The following is a 16,427-nucleotide window of genomic DNA, read 5'->3' on the forward strand; positions in this document are numbered from 1 at the left end:
GTGATAATGTATCTATTTTACTGATTTCAAAATCGATCCTATTGTATCAATATCATAAATATATAGGATCGATGACAGTAAAAATTTCTTAAAGTTAATCTAATTGACGAAATACAAGATAAATGTGTGTCGATACTATATACAAATATTTAGGATCAACGACAGTAACAAATTCGACTATACCAAAATTTATAATTTTCCACTTTATACCATGGTAAAGTTGTATACATACTACTATCAATTTGAGCTAGATTGAAATTAATAATCAATTAAATTTCTTTAAAATAAATAATTAATCAACAAAATGGCTGTTTTCTCATGGCATGCAGGCAGCAACAATTTCTGTCATTAGTTTTAGTATATTGTAACATTATAAATTTATAATATATAAATTCACCAATCTAAATATAATAACATTGGTTCAATTAATAAATTATAAAACCTATGATTGATTAATCCTCTTCAAAATAATTAGGAATCCATCTTCGCATTACTTACCACGTTAATGGTGATTAGCAACAAGGCCTATATATAAATACACACACAAAACCACACACAAACACACACACAAAAACAAAAATGATTATCAACAAAAAAACACAAATTTCCATCACGATCACCGTCGCATTCTTCTTGATCGACTCATCTTCTGCAACTCTCAGCTATAATGTGAAGAGTTTCGGAGCAAAATCCAACGGAAAATCCGACTGCACAAAGGCTTTCCTCAGTGCGTGGGGCGCCGCCTGCGCCGCCGCGCAACCTGCCGAGATCCACGTGCCGGCGGGGCGGTATCGGCTGCGGAATGTAGTGTTTTCCGGCAAGTCGTGCAAGAACACGGCAATCACTATTAGCATCGATGGCACTCTCGTAGCTCCGAGTAACTACAGCGTGATCGGGAATTCCGGCAGCTGGTTGAAGTTTGAGAGGGTCACCGGAGTTTCCATATACGGCGGAACCCTAGACGGTCGAGGGGCGGCGCTGTGGGCCTGCAAGAACTCCGGCCACAATTGTCCCAAGGGAGCCACGGTTAGTTGACCATACCAAAATTTAATTTAATTTTAATTATTGTAGCTTTTATTAATTGTGTGCATGAGCATTCTAACGTGACATCTTCTATATATTGCATTTGTATTTGTAGATGATTGACATATGTAGTACAAAGAAATTGCGATTTATATATGGTTTATATATATGAGAAAAATTAATATATACTCTAATAGTGGACCATCTTGAACCCTTTGAATTAACACGTATCATTTATCTATATATAGACAATAGATAATGTCACACGAATTCAAGATCACAAATTCATTCTGCAAAATATATTCAAATCTAAATATTGAAAATAGTTTAATTTATATCTTAAAATGGTACTAATTATTTTTATTATTTTGCTTATGCAGACTTTAGCATTCTACAACTCAAACAACATAAGTATCAATGCACTATCATCCTTAAACAGTCAAATGTTCCACATTCTCATTTATGGATGTCACAATGTCAATCTCATGAACGTGAAAATATCCGCCGACGGAAACAGCCCCAACACCGACGGAATTCACATCGAGCAATCATCGGCCGTCGCTATTTTAGGCTCACGCATCGGCACCGGTGACGATTGTGTCTCGATCGGCCCCGGCGCTTCCGACTTGTTGATCGAAAACCTCTTTTGTGGGCCCGGTCACGGGATAAGGTATCATTTTTTTTAAAATTTATATACTACTTAAGCAATTTAATTAAATTGGAAACTCATAAATTGAAATATGATAATTTTTGCAGTATAGGGAGTCTAGGTTGGAATTTGCAAGAGGCGGGAGTGCAGAATGTGACAATCAAAACGGCGACGTTTAGGGGGACTCAAAATGGTTTGAGAATAAAGACGTGGGCAAGGCCTAGCAATGGATTTGTTAAAGACGTTTATTTTCAACACATTGTGATTGATAATGCCAAATATCCAATTATTATTGATCAAAATTATTGTCCCGACCACAATAATTGTCCTAGCCAGGTAAGATATATACAACTATATACTTTCGTCATAATTAATAAAAAATGGGTTTTCTAATATTTCAACTCAAGAAGGAAAAATGAAATACTTTTATTTTTTTCGAATAATTAAATAGGGTAAAATAAAAGAAAGAAAAATGACGTAAGTACAAAGAATAAAACTATACATATAGCTTAGAAATAAATCCTACATGATTGTCGATCGATAGACATCGGGTTAGAAATAAGGGGCCAAATATTTAATTTAGTAACGAATTGCAATATTTAACTTTTTTTATTAGATTTTTGGTTTGAACAATTATTTTAATTAGTGGGAGACAGTATATTTAAGGAAATAGTCCTCTTCGTGTCATATAATTAATTCTTACAAAATAACAATTACAACAAATAAAATATAAAATAAGTTTATCTAGTTAAATTTTTGCTCTTTTTATTTATTTGTTTTTTGCAGGATTCAGGCGTGAAAATTAGCAATGTGAGATATGAAGATGTACATGGGACATCTGCAACACAAATTGCAGTGAAATTTGACTGCAGTAAAACCAATCCATGCAGTGAAATAACTCTAGACGGAGTTAATCTCACCTTCAAAGATAATCCGGCAAATGCAACGGCATCCTGCGAGAACGCCGGAGGAACGGCAAACGACGTTGTCGAGCCCACGAGTTGCTTAAATGAAGAAAGATGACAAGGAAGTTCAAAGATAGGATGATGTTAGATTATTGGTTAGATTAATTAACAAGTTTTAAGTTTAGAATAGAAAGAGACATAATCTTTTGAAATCAAGATGAATATGTTCTACAAAGGCACAAATTAAATAAAGCATATATTGGAAGTATATATATATATTTTTATCACAATAGAAGCATAATTTAAAATAGTAATAATAGATAAATATAATATATCATTTTATATTATTAATTTTGAATTAAATATATAATAGAAAGATTGTGGAGAGTGATATATATCCATAGGAAAAGTGACATATATGGTGAATGAGGTAGTGATGAAGGTCACTTAGTGTAGAAGGTGTATTTAATTTATGGTAGAATGATTGTTTGGGAATCCATTTTTTTTAAAGGTTGATCGTATATATATACATGAGCGTTGTGTTACATCTCATATATATATATATCATATTATACTTATAAGCAGTGGTGGCATGTCTTAATTAAAAATTTATATTGCAATTTTTAGATGCATCACCTATTGTATGGAAATTTAATTTATTTTTAGAATCCATTAATGTGAATATATTTATATAGTAAATTTAATTTATTCTTTTGTTTAATTGGGAAAGCGGAATCCTGAACTTTAGTATCATGTTTTATGTTTATCAACAACTCATGTCAATTTAACTTTTTAATTAGAAAAGAAAATTTATATATATCATGATCAAATGAAATTTTTTATTGTGATTTTTATTTTGATAGTATATTAAATATTTTATAAGTAATTGAATTTTATAATTTAAGAAGAAAAATAAAACAAAAAAAATAAAAAGATAAAATTTTCATTAAATTTTGAGATTGTTTTGAAACTAAAATTTACCTTTTTAATATATTAATTATAAATATAGATTTGCACGATCAAGCACGTGCAAGTACACATGTTGCACATGCACGTACGCACGCACGTATACAAACCCTTCCTCCTAAGCTAATTTAAATAAAACAAAAAAAATAAAAAGATAAAATTATCATTAAATTTAAAATTAATTTGAAATTAATTTTTTAATATATTATAAATATAAATTTGCACGCACGCATGACGCATACATACCCTTCCTCCTAAGCTAATTTGTGTCATCACCACAAAGCACCCATTAAGTTTTTCTTTGTACAAATCACTTTTGTGTTGATTATTGATTTCCTAACCTCGTATATGTTTAATTTAGAAAACGGTTAATATGTATACAAATTAATATGAGATCGTGATAGGTCAAAACTTGTAATCAAATCTAAAGCAATGCTTTATATATATGTGTAAATACCAATAAAATACTATAAGTTATAAATATATTAGATGGTAAGACTGTATTCAATGACATCATAAATATTGTGTTAAGGAATTCATTTTTGAGTTGATCCTTATCTTATGTTCAATTTAGGAAAACAATGAACATGTATAACAATATTAATATTTTGTATTAATGTCCAAATTAAAACCAGAATCTGATCAAAGTTTGCTTTTGTAGCAATTCATTAACCCAATAAAGTTACAACAATTAGTCCTAAAATTAAACTTTGTCCAACACACAAAAAATAGCAAATCAAAATGATATAAGTAACATATATAATCAAGGTGAATATCTCTTAGCTACAAGAAGAAGTGGTCTTTTCTTATGCATTGTAATCCCAGGATGAGATTCCTCATCAATATCTTCCACCTTCATCCCCTTTAGGGTTTCCCAATCAAAAGAGTAGAGCAAATTCGCAACTGCAAGCTCCACATTCACAATCCCCATCACCGATCCGGGGCACATTCTCCGCCCCGCCCCAAACGGAAGGAACCCGAAATCTTGCCCTTTCACGTCATCAATATCACTATTCAAGAACCTCTCAGGCACGAACTCGTCTGGATCCTTCCAACACTCGGGATCCCTTGCAACTGCACCCGCGTGGACATAGACCACCGTCTTGGGCTCGATCTCATAGCCGTGTAGAGTGCATCTCTGCATTGCCTCTCTTGGCATGAGCAACGGAATCGGAGGGTGCAATCGGAATGTCTCGTTTATGACTGCTTTTAGATATGGGAGTTGAGGGAGATCGTCTTCGTCTACTCTCCCTTTTTGGCCAGCTAAATTTCGAATTTCTTGTTGGAGTTTGCTCATGATTTTGGGTGCCTTGATCAACGCCGTCATCACCCAAACCGTTGTCGCCGCGCTTGTATCGGTTGCTCCGATGAATATGTTCTGCACAGCCAAAAAATCATGCATATATTAGAAATAGAATTAGAATTTAAAATAGTACTATTAATAACAGATAAAATAGTATATATATCATTTTAAATTATTATTTAAAAATTATGATTCTTTTATACAAAAATAATAGATTTTATTATATAATAAATCTTAATTAATATTTATTATTAAAAATCAAATTTTGGAATTAGTTTAATCTTAATAATGAATTATTAATTTTAAAATTATAAAATAATAAATCCTAATTGAATTAGTAAGCCCTAATTAATTATTTTATAATTATACTAAATATAACAAATTTAAAATTAAAAAATAATTGAAAAGTATATAAAATTGAAAGTGGTACACGTAGTGAGCCACCGAATTAGAGTGAGATGTATATTCTGCATATTTTTATATATAAAAGGTAATTAAATTTTAATTTTTAGACACTTGCATGTTGCACCTGCGTGGAACGATAGCAACATCAAATGAAATAAAATACGAAACTGAAGCACGTAGACAACAATACCATCAGCATCGCTTTGACACTCCGCCAGTCGAAATCGATAGAGAGAGACCTCTCCTCTTTAAGCTGGATTAATGCATCAACAACATCCTTCTCCTTCTCCTTCCTCTTCGGATCAAGATGCTCGTTGATAAGCTCTTGGTAGAAACCATCCAAATTCTTATAAGTCCTCTCCACCCAACTCCCATACCCATTGATCCAATCCACCCATCCCAACCAGGGAAAGAAATCCGACATAGACAAAGACGCTAACACACCTGACCATAAAACGTAACTCAATTGGTAAGACGCACCTCTAATCATTAATTAGTGGTTCATATCATCATGAAAATTTCCAAGATCATCAAAATTCGTGTATTTATTCACAAACTTTATAAAATATGGAAAATAGCAGAATTCACTAATAGTTTATGAATATAAAGCTAAAAAGGAAAAGAGAAAGAGGGCAACACACCTTGAGCCTCTCTCAACATCTCACCAAACCCCAATTGCTTCGCCTCTCCATAGCCATCTTCGCATCCTCTCCCAAAAGCAATTCTGCATATCAAGCTGCTGCCTAGAGCGATAGCCATCTCACTCAAATTCACGACCCCTTCTCTCTCACTAGAAATGCTCGAAATCTTGTTGATCATGCGAGAGACTTCCTCCTCTCGAACGGGGCGGAACGATTGGACCTTCCTCGCGCTGAGGAGGTGGACGGAGGCGATCTTCCGCAGCTCCCGCCAGTAGTCGCCGTAGGGCGCGAACGCCATGTCCATGCTGGCGTAGGAGAGCCTCTGCTGCCCGAGAAATTTGGGCCTCGTGCAGAATGATTGATCTTGCGTTTTGAGCACTTGTTTTGCTAGCTCGGCGGAGGAGACGACGACCACGGGGAGGGAGCCGAGTTCTAGGTGGACGATGGGGCCGTGTTTCTTGGAGAGCTCCCATAGATAGGCAGGTAGGTTTCCGGCCGCTAGGAATTGGTGGAGGTTTCCGATCAACGGGAGGCGAGGCGGGCCCGGGGGAGCTAGGGTTTTTGAGGGTTTTGTGGCTTTGTAGAGGAGGTATAGCAAGATTGTGGAGAGGGAAATCCATAGCAAAATTGACATGGTTAATGAGGTTGTGATGAAGGTTAATTACTTAGTGTAGAAGGTGTGTTTTATAGTATATCGAATGATTGTTTGGGAATATACATTTTTTTAAAAGGTATATATATACTTGAGCGTTGTGTGACATATCATATATATCATATGATATTTATAAGCGGTGGTGGCATGTCTTAATTAAAAATTTATATTGCAATTTTTAGATGCATCGATCACCTATTGTATGGAAATTTAATTTGTTTTTAGAATCCATTAATGTGAATATATTTATATAGTAAATTTAATTTAATTTTTTGTTTAATTGAGAAAGCGGAATCCTGAACTTTAGTACCGTGTTTTATGTTTATCAACAACTCATATCAATTTAACTTTTTTAATTAGAAAAGAAAATTTAAATATATCAAATTAATTTTTTTATTTTGATAGTATATTAAATATTTTATAAGTAATTGAATTTTATAATTTAAGAAGAAAAATAAAACAAAACAAATAAAAAGATAAAATTATCTTTAAATTTTGAGATTGATTTGAAACTAAAAATTACCTTTTTAATATATTATAAATATAGATTTGCACGATCAAGCACGTGCAGAGTACACATGTTGCACATGCACGCACGCACGCATACATTACCTTCCTCCTAAGCTAATTTAAATAAAACAAAAAAATAAATAAAAAGATAAAATTATCATTAAATTTAAAATTCATTTGAATTTTTTAATATATTATAAATATAAATTTGCACGCACGCATACACACACTCTTCTCCTAAGCTAATTTGTGTCACAAAGCACCCATTAAGTTTTTCTTTGTACAAATCACTTTTGTGTTGATTATTGATTAATTTCCTAACGTCGTATATGTTTAATTTAGAAAACGGTTAATATGTACAAAAACTAATATGAGATTGTGATAGGTCAAAACTCGTAATCAAATCTAAAGCATTGCTTTAAATATAAGTGTAAAAATACCAATAAAATTGTAAGTGATCATTAAAATACTATAAATTATAAATATATTAGATGACATGTATTCAAGATATCATAAATATTGCCGACGAAAACATTGTATGCTATATTTAGGAAACGGATACATTCACCGCCCATTTTATTCTTACACAATTGTCCTACAATTTTCCTTACAAAAACCAAACTCAAAGATTTGTATGTTAATCCATACCACACACGTGTGATGTGATCTATTAATTTGTGCTCATCAAGTTTGGTCTCTTTCATGTTTAAGATATTTTAAAAAAGCCATCAAGAATCAATTCTTAATAATAAATTCCATATTCTTTTAACATACCAAGTATCGTCCTACTTTTATTGAGGATTCCTAATTTTTTTCTTCCTCAAAAATGAATTAATTTAGTAGGTGTAGGCACCATAGACATGTTTCATATGTCCTCGAGAATCAAATTATTGAACTAAACTTATTAATTACACACATGTTTCATGGCGTATAAGATATTATTGAAAATCTACGCTTAGGGTGTGTTTACTTTGGTAGTAAAATTTTCATTTGAAAAGGATGGATGATTAAGAAAAGGTGAGATAATATTATATTTTTCTCCTTTTTTTATCATGCGTTTACTTTGTTAGAAATAGATGGATAAACAAATTGAAATGTTGGAAAATATTTTCACACCCTTCCAATAGGATAATATTATCTAACATTTGTGAGAAAATGAGTGAAAAAGGGGCTGCCCGAATAAATTTTCCAGCCTGACCGGAGAAAATTATCCATCATATATAGGAAACATGTGAAAATGATGGAAAATATATTTTTTCTAACCTTTTCTATCAAAGTAAACACACCCTTAGTAATCCATATTTAGAGAAGAAAGTAGAGCTAGAAAGTAATGGATAATAACCAAAAAGAAAATAAAGGAACAAGTCACTTTTGGTTCAGACATTTCGTCAAACAGCTGAGTATATTCTGAAATGAATAGAAAGCTAGAAACATCAAGTAAATAATAAAGAATACATACTAGCAATATCTAATTAAAATGATTGGCAAACGAAAAAGAATACTATTTTTAGGCCCAATTGAAAGGGGACCCGGCCCAATTGATAAAAATACACAATTCCAAATTATTTGAGAAATTGCAAACTCAACAAGAATACATTTTTAGGCCCAATTGAAAGGGGACCCAGCCACTTATATATAAAATTCATCAATTGATATACAAAAATATACATTTTAATTATGAGGTATTTTTAGGACTAATAAATCCATATATACATGGAAAATATTTGTTAGCATATTAAAATTATATTCTGAGGTATTTAAACTCAATCTCACTTTTATAAAAACAATATAATGGAATATCCTATTGTTAATAACATATACACATAAAAATTGATATACATATCCTATTGTCAAAATTAATAAGCTAGCTAGCTAGCTAGACCTAGCTCAAAGGATGAAAGTCTAATAAAAATAAATAGGCTAGCAGTTAGACATAAAGCATTATTTCAGTGGTTGAAGGGCTTATTAGTTTCTGACTTTCTGTGTTAAAATGAAAGTCAAGATAATTTTTGAAAGAGAGAGATAGAGAGATTAATTTAATTAACCAATAAATAAGCTACCATTGAGATGTAGTCTAACTACAAATAAGACGAGTAGATTTGCTTCAATTTAATTTTCAATCTGTTGAATTTAAAGAAAATGAACCGATCGAGAGATAATTATCATCAACTTTTTAAATAAATTTTTGCTCCTTAATATTACATAATTAAATTTATAGTACAAATATTATAATGCTCAAGTTTGATGCATTTCTCCATGAACTTTGATGCATTTCTGGTATGGCAATCCTATCTCCAAATGCTCAAGTTTTGGGTTTGCGATTGAGTTTTGAGTGTTAAAATGTTCGTATGCAAAATTAAAAAATAAAATGAAAGTTCATGTATTTGGAGTGTACGATTTATAGTTCATGTGCTAAACAACAAATATGTGAAAGTTCGTGTATTTAAGCGCCATTACCCTTATATTAATATATACTACCAAACAATGAGTTATATATGACATATATTTTAGTACATCCTACCAAACATGACCTTGATATATTATATGTTGTAAGCGACATATCAATCAAACATATTGTATCTTATTCTGTACTGCGTACCAAACGAACCCTAACAAATGAACACAAGACAATTTCCTAAACAATACCATATTTCTGAGGAACAAGTAGAAGTTCATTTGTATTTGCCACTGCGAGTCCAGTCATTGGAGCTGTATCCACATCTTCTGCTCGGATCCCCAACGGCAATTCCCAATCGAAACTATAGAGCAAATTTGCAACAATAAGCTCCACATTCACCATCCCCATAACCATACCGGGGCAGATTCTTCGGCCTGATCCAAAGGGAGTGAGCCCGAAATCTTTTCCTTTTAAGTCAGTATTGCTATTCAAGAACCTCTCAGGCACGAACTCATCTGGATTTTCCCAGTACTCGGGATCTCTTGAGATTGCCCATGCATTAACATACACGATTGTTTTGGGTTGAATTTCATAGCCATCTAGAATGCTCTTTTTGATTGTTTCTCTTGGTATAAGAAGTGGGGTAGAAGGGTATAGTCGGAAAGACTCCATGATGACTGCTTTTAGGTAGGGAAGTTTGGGCAGATCATCTTCATCTACTTTGCCCTTTTCGCCTATCAAACTTCTTATTTCAGCTTGTAATTTTTTCATGACGTTGGGAGTTTTGATCAGTGCTGTCATTGCCCAAATGGTTGCTCTGGAACTTGTATCTGCACCAGCTATAAATATGTTCTACAAAAGTTTAAGAAATTCATACCTTATTTTGTTAAATTGGAACAAAATATTATTGTAATATACAAAAGGAATGACTGCAAAAGAAGCATCAATATACAAAAGTTTGGTTGTAAAAGAACATACAACACTTAGAGCACTCCCAACAGAAATCCCAAAATTATGCTCCTATATTCCTCCCTAAATCTTCCCTATTTAATTTTAGGATCTTGATTTTATAAATGTATACACCAGATCTCCTATTTTCTACATAAAAACAATAATTATGTGTGGGTCCTACTAATTATAAGCTTAAAATAAATTTAGGGTGGATGTAAATTTAAGATTGAATTTAGGTAGGTGTAAAAATTTTTGTGGGCTCCATCCAATTTAGGGGATCTGCTGGATGCATTTTTTTTTATCTCATTTTCAATTGTTTTAGCCTAAATTTAGAATTAGTGATGCATTTAGGCGATCTCTTGGGAGTGCTCTTAGCTACAATTAATTACTATAATGTCTTTTACAGTAAATAAATTAATGTATTAAATCCACTTAACAATTTTTTAAGTAATTAAAGATATTAATAATAATCTTTTCAGTTAAAAAATACTACTCCCCCGGTTCACCAATTGATGACCCGTTTTACCATTTTGGTCTGTCCACAAACTTCAATTTTAACATTTAGTTTCACCTCATACTTACCAAAGTTACCATTAATCAACGGGGTCATGAATTTGTGAACCTAGAATATGATAATCAAAGCTCAATTACATACCATTAGTAAGGCTTTGATGCTATTCCAATTGAGATCAATGGGAGAAGACTTGTCTTCTTTAAGCTTGATCAAAGTATCAAGAATATTTTCCTCCTCCTCCTCCTTCTTCGCCCTCCTCGGATCGAGATGCTCGTCGATGAGCTCCTGGTAGAACGAATCGTGATTCTCGAAGGCCCTATCGAGCCTCTTCGTCGATCCAACAAGTTTATCCACCCAACCGAGAGCAGGAACGTAATCGGATACAAAGTAAGTGAGCGTCATCGCCGCAAATTCATTTACAAGATTCTTGAATCGCCTCGTTTCGGACTCATGATTGTTGTATCTCTTACCGAAAGCTATTCTGCATATCAAACTGCAGCTGAGAGCCGTCGCCATCTCACTCAAATTCACAACCTCATGAGAGGAAGCAGATTTGGAGATCATGGCGATCATAAGAGAGATTTCGTCTTCGCGAATGGGGCGGAAAGATTGAACCTTTTTTGTGCTCAATAGATGAATGAATGTCATTTTTCTCATCTCTCTCCAATTATCGCTGTATGGTGAGAAGGCTATATCTGAGTATTGGTATGTTAGTTTTTGCATAGCAATGAGTTTTGGTCGGCTACAAAATGACAAATCTTGAGTTTGGAGAACTTCTTTTGCCAATTTTGGTGAGGAAACAACAATTAGGGGGTGAGAGCCTAATTTCAAGTGAATGATAGGAGAGCTGTATTTCTTGGAGAGGAGCCATAGGTAAAAGTGTAGGTTGCTGGCGGTGGCGAGCTGGTGGAGGTTTCCGATCAACGGCAGGCTCGGGGGACCCGGCGGGAGGTTTGATTTTGTTGTTTTTCGAGTTTTGTGGAGAAGGTAGAAGAAGATTATGGGAAGAAATATGGATAATAGAAGTATCATATTGTCGATTTTGTGCTAGAGATTTTAGATGTGGAGAGCATGAAATGGAGTATAAATACTTACAATGTTGCTATAGTTACCAAAAAAATAAAATTTCCCCTAATTTAAAGTTTAATTAAAAAAGTTATTTGCTTGTATGTGAACATAGTCTGAAGTATTTAATAGCTACTTGTGTCGAGTATTTCATCAAACACCTACTGTGCAAATGATTCGGTCCACATCAAGCGTTCCAAATAGTTTAATTTTCCATCAAATAAACAAATCAAAGGCAAGATTTTGATTATGATTTGTTACCTGCAAATCTCCAGTTTATTTAAACAACCAAGAGAAAATGAAGATTCAGTAAACACAAAACGTTAAGTCATTTACAATAATATTAGTTAATTGATAGTAATTTCTTACAAGTTATATATAATTGAAAATGTGATACGACAGATTTTAAAACGTGTATGACTTAATAAAGATAATGACTTACTAATTGGACATGTTTTATGTGTCCTCGAGAATGAAATTATTGAACTAATTAAACTTATTTGTTACACATGTTTCAGGCGTATAAGATATTAGTCATATATATATGTTTATTGCAAATCTGTATGCTTAGTAATGCTTATTTATTTAATTTATTTGTTTATCTTGGAGGAGATATATATAGATACATACTGCTAATTAATATAACTGCTAACGCATATTTAACAATTTATCATTTTGATACGTCCATAAAAAGATAATCCATTATAATTTATAGATATTATCCCACAACATATATTATACTCACTATGTGAATTTATTAACATGTTTGTATTCTAACAGCTTTACATAAAACAATTTTTTATTTTTTGTATGGTATATGCCAGACATGTGATTTTCATCTCGTATGAGAGAATCACGTCTTTTTGTGAGAACAGAGAACCATGAACAAACACATTAAATACGTGTACAAGAAAGAGTAAGATCGTGAACAGTCAAATATAACATGCATACAAGATCCGACCATATCGTGTTCATGTATTTTATGTATTATAATTGTTCACAACGTGACTATCTCTTATTCATTGTTCTCCGTTCTCACGAAAAAATGTGGTTCTCACTTGATCTAACCCTATTCATCTATATATGTTTATTGCAAATTAATATACGCTTAGAAAACCATATATAGAGCGCGAAAGTAAGGAATAATACAATAGCCAAGAAAATATATGTTACAAAGGTTTTAAAAGACATATAAGTCAAATATACGACGTTTTATTCCATACTGACTATCAAACGAACCCTAATAGAAGAACATATTTCCTAAACAATACGATATTTATAAGGAACAAGTAGAAGTGCATTTTTCTTCGCCACTGCGAGTCCAGGCATAGAAGCTGTATCCACATCTTCTGCTCGGATACCCAATGGTAATTCCCAATCGACACTATAGAGCAAATTTGCAACAATAAGCTCCACATTCACAAGTCCCATAACCATACCGGGGCAGATTCTTCGGCCTGATCCAAAGGGAGTGAGCCCAAAATCTTTTCCTTTTAAGTCGATATTTGTATTCAAGAACCTCTCAGGAATGAACTCATCTGGATTTTCCCAGTACTCGGGATCTCTTGAGATTGCCCATGCATTAACATACACGATCGTTTTGGGTTGAATTTCATAGCCATCTAGAATGCTCTTTTTGATTGTTTCTCTTGGTACAAGAAGTGGGATGGAAGGGTATAGTCGAAAAGACTCCATGATGACTGCTCTTAGGTAGGAAAGTTTGGGCAGATCATCTTCATCTACTTTGCCCTTTTTGCCTATTGAATTTCTGATTTCTAATTGCAATTTTTTCATGACGTCGGGAGCTTTAATAAGTGCTGTCATCACCCAAATGGTTGATGTGGCAGTTGTCTCTGCACCAGCTAAAAATACATTCTACAAAAGTTTGAGAAAATCAATCTTATTTAGTTAACTTGGAGCGAAATATATATTGTTGTAATATACAGAGGAATAATTGTAAATTAAAGAAACATTGATATATATATATATATAGGGAGAAGATCCATGGAGAATGCTAAATATTTTGAGAATAGAGAATGCGTTCGAATAAGTCTGTAATTTCAATGAATAAATCAATATATCGTATGAATAAGATTTTTTGCCATGGTTCGAATCCTGATAGGGGCGAGATTTTCATTATTTTTACCATATTTACTGAATACGTCTGTTCATTATTTATGTTGATCTATTCGTAAAATTTATAGGCTTATTCGTTATTTTTCATTCTCTCGAAAAATATAATTCTCTATGGATCCCGTGGAGAACTGCAAATAAGTAGAGAATAAATTTAACGAATATATCGCATAATTAATGAATATGTGTATTTAGTGAAAATAGAGAAAAAATATATAAAATCTCACTCCTTTCAGGATTCGAACTCAGGCCAAAACTTATTCTAAGATACATTAATTTATTCATTGAAATTATAGACTTATTCGTAACTTTATATTTGTTCTCCGTTCTCTACTTAATTTGCAGTTCTCTCTATATATATAATGAATCTCAAACATGATATTTCTCGCAAAAGATAGTCTTGTCACTATAATGCAACTCTCCATATAATATATATAGGGTTAGGTTATATTGAGATTGCTATTTTTTTCTAGAAGTGATAAATTATAAATAAGTTAATATATAGTGTTGAATAAGACAATACTACAGTCGCCAAGATTTGAACCCAGATAAAGATTTTCTCCCTCCAGGTGAATATCAGTCATTGATACATTAAACAACACATACAAATCAATCTAAAATCTCACCATAGTAGAGTGTTAATTAGTAGTAAACCACTCTTAAAGTATAAACTAGGAACGTATTTATACTATTCATATACCCATAATCTAACGATTGAGATTTAATCTTTGGGCAATCGTTGTGTAAATGTTTGGATTCTATATAGATACATTTGAATTTGCTGTGTAAATGTTTAAATTTCAAAAATTAAAAGTTTTATTCCATATGGAATTCAAACTCAGTACTTCCAATTCATCAAGCAAAATGTTGAATCATTGTAGATTTTGATGATCAGGTGAAAATATTTTCTATTTTATATTTTAAAATGAGTTTTTATTTTAGCACATCCCTAAAATAAAAACTTATTTTAAAATATAAACTATGAACCATTTCAGTCCCTTAGATCACGAAGATCTACGATAGATTCATGACTTTGTTGGATGAATGCATAGTTTGTAGTTCTTACAGATCAATAATTTTGATAAACAAGAGGGTTAGAATTCTGGAGTGATGAAATTTTCAACATATTAAATAAAATATCTATGCTTATCAAAATTATTGATCTGTTCAAAGTTTCGCAAATTTGCACATGAACATGTGTTTAAGAGAAAATGAATAATCAAAGCTCAATTAATTACCATTAGTAGGGCTTTGATGCTATTCCAATTGAGATCAAACGGAACGTCAGACTTGTCTTCTTTAAGCTTGATCAAAGTATCAAGAATATCTTCCTCTTCCTCCTTCTTCTTTGCCCTCCTCGGATCGAGATGCTCATCGATGAGTTCCTGGTAGAACGAATCGTGATTCTCGAAAATCCTTTCGAGCCTCTTCATCGATCCAACGAGTTTATCTACCCAACCGAGTGCAGGAATGTAATCAGACACAAAGAAGGTGAGCGTGATCGCCACGAATTCTTCTAGAAGCTTCTTGAATCGCCTCATTTCAGATCCATGATCATAGTATCTCTTACCGAAAGCAATTCTGCATATTAAACTGCTGCTGAGAGCAGTCGCCATCTCACTCAAATTCACAACCTCATGAGAGGAAGCAGATTTGGAGATCTTGGCGGTCATAAGAGATATTTCGTGTTCGCGAATGGGGCGGAATGATTGAACCTTTTTGGAGCTCAAGAGATGAATGGATGTGATTTTTCTCATCTCTCTCCAATAATCGTTGCATGGTGAGAAGGTTATATCTGAGTATTGGTATGTTAGTTTTTGCATACAAGTGGATTTTGGTCTTCTACAAAATGCCAAATCTTGAGTTTGGAGCACTTCTTTTGCCAATTTTGGTGAGGAAACAACAATTAGAGGGCGAGAGCCTAATTTCATGTGAATGATAGGAGATTTGTATTTCTTGGAGAGGCGCCATAGGTAAAAGTGTAGGTCGCCGGCGGTGGCGAGCTGGTGGAGGTTTCCGATCAACGGCAGCCGCGGGGGACCCGGCGGGAGGTTTGATTTTGTTGTTTTTCGAGTTTTGTGGAGAAAGTAGAAGAAGATTATGGGAAGAAATATGGATAATAGAAGTATCATTTTTGCTAGAGAATTTAGATATGGAGAGCATGAAGTAGTGTATAAATACTAACAATGTTGCTATAGTTACAAAATAAATAAGATTTCCCCTAATTTAAGGTTTAATTAAAATGTTATTTGGTTGTAAGTGAACATAGTCTGAACTTGATGTGGAAAAAGCAAATGCATATTTAATAGCTA

General features: G+C 33.0%; 4 protein-coding genes across 4 annotated transcripts; 1 reads left to right on the plus strand and 3 right to left on the minus strand.

Annotated features, from left to right (window-relative positions):
• Positions 1-537: 537 nt before the first annotated feature.
• On the plus strand, positions 538-2,775 carry LOC130999681 (polygalacturonase-like). The gene is made up of 4 exons (XM_057925290.1): positions 538-1,026; positions 1,404-1,693; positions 1,780-2,008; positions 2,459-2,775. The coding sequence occupies exons 1-4, from the start codon at positions 580-582 to the stop codon at positions 2,693-2,695; spliced, it is 1,203 nt and encodes a 400-aa protein (XP_057781273.1). The 5' UTR covers positions 538-579; the 3' UTR covers positions 2,696-2,775.
• Positions 2,776-4,306: 1,531 nt separating this feature from the next.
• Positions 4,307-6,526, minus strand: LOC130996989 (6,7,8-trihydroxycoumarin synthase-like). Its single transcript, XM_057922270.1, has 3 exons — positions 5,893-6,526; positions 5,442-5,695; positions 4,307-4,921 (listed from the first exon to the last, which is right to left on the minus strand). The coding sequence occupies exons 1-3, from the start codon at positions 6,524-6,526 to the stop codon at positions 4,307-4,309; spliced, it is 1,503 nt and encodes a 500-aa protein (XP_057778253.1).
• Positions 6,527-9,492: 2,966 nt separating this feature from the next.
• LOC130999683 (6,7,8-trihydroxycoumarin synthase-like) lies at positions 9,493-12,079 on the minus strand. Its single transcript, XM_057925295.1, has 2 exons — positions 11,059-12,079; positions 9,493-10,304 (listed from the first exon to the last, which is right to left on the minus strand). Exons 1-2 carry the CDS (start codon positions 11,947-11,949, stop codon positions 9,690-9,692), a joined length of 1,506 nt encoding a protein of 501 aa, XP_057781278.1. The 5' UTR covers positions 11,950-12,079; the 3' UTR covers positions 9,493-9,689.
• Positions 12,080-13,116: 1,037 nt separating this feature from the next.
• LOC130999684 (6,7,8-trihydroxycoumarin synthase-like) lies at positions 13,117-16,301 on the minus strand. Its single transcript, XM_057925296.1, has 2 exons — positions 15,354-16,301; positions 13,117-13,857 (listed from the first exon to the last, which is right to left on the minus strand). The coding sequence occupies exons 1-2, from the start codon at positions 16,245-16,247 to the stop codon at positions 13,243-13,245; spliced, it is 1,509 nt and encodes a 502-aa protein (XP_057781279.1). The 5' UTR covers positions 16,248-16,301; the 3' UTR covers positions 13,117-13,242.
• Positions 16,302-16,427: the final 126 nt, after the last annotated feature.

The sequence above is a fragment of the Salvia miltiorrhiza genome, chromosome 8, assembly GCF_028751815.1.
Source record: "Salvia miltiorrhiza cultivar Shanhuang (shh) chromosome 8, IMPLAD_Smil_shh, whole genome shotgun sequence".
NCBI classification, from domain to species: Eukaryota; Viridiplantae; Streptophyta; class Magnoliopsida; order Lamiales; family Lamiaceae; genus Salvia; species Salvia miltiorrhiza.

Bases quoted from the DNA above. Each gene is read 5' to 3' on its own strand.
- LOC130999681 (XM_057925290.1), top strand. From the start codon at position 580: ATGATTATCAACAAAAAAACACAAATTTCCATCACGATCACCGTCGCA. The intron at 1,694-1,779 runs GTATCATTTTTT...TAATTTTTGCAG, and splicing joins GGGCCCGGTCACGGGATAAG to TATAGGGAGTCTAGGTTGGA. The intron at 2,009-2,458 runs GTAAGATATATA...TGTTTTTTGCAG, and splicing joins ACAATAATTGTCCTAGCCAG to GATTCAGGCGTGAAAATTAG.
- LOC130996989 (XM_057922270.1), bottom strand. From the start codon at position 6,526: ATGTCAATTTTGCTATGGATTTCCCTCTCCACAATCTTGCTATACCTC. The intron at 5,696-5,892 runs GTGTGTTGCCCT...TTTTATGGTCAG, and splicing joins GATGTTGAGAGAGGCTCAAG to GTGTGTTAGCGTCTTTGTCT. The intron at 4,922-5,441 runs GTATTGTTGTCT...TTGGCTGTGCAG, and splicing joins GTGTCAAAGCGATGCTGATG to AACATATTCATCGGAGCAAC.
- LOC130999683 (XM_057925295.1), bottom strand. From the start codon at position 11,949: ATGATACTTCTATTATCCATATTTCTTCCCATAATCTTCTTCTACCTT. The intron at 10,305-11,058 runs GTATGTAATTGA...AAACTTTTGTAG, and splicing joins GCATCAAAGCCTTACTAATG to AACATATTTATAGCTGGTGC.
- LOC130999684 (XM_057925296.1), bottom strand. From the start codon at position 16,247: ATGATACTTCTATTATCCATATTTCTTCCCATAATCTTCTTCTACTTT. The intron at 13,858-15,353 runs GTAATTAATTGA...AAACTTTTGTAG, and splicing joins GCATCAAAGCCCTACTAATG to AATGTATTTTTAGCTGGTGC.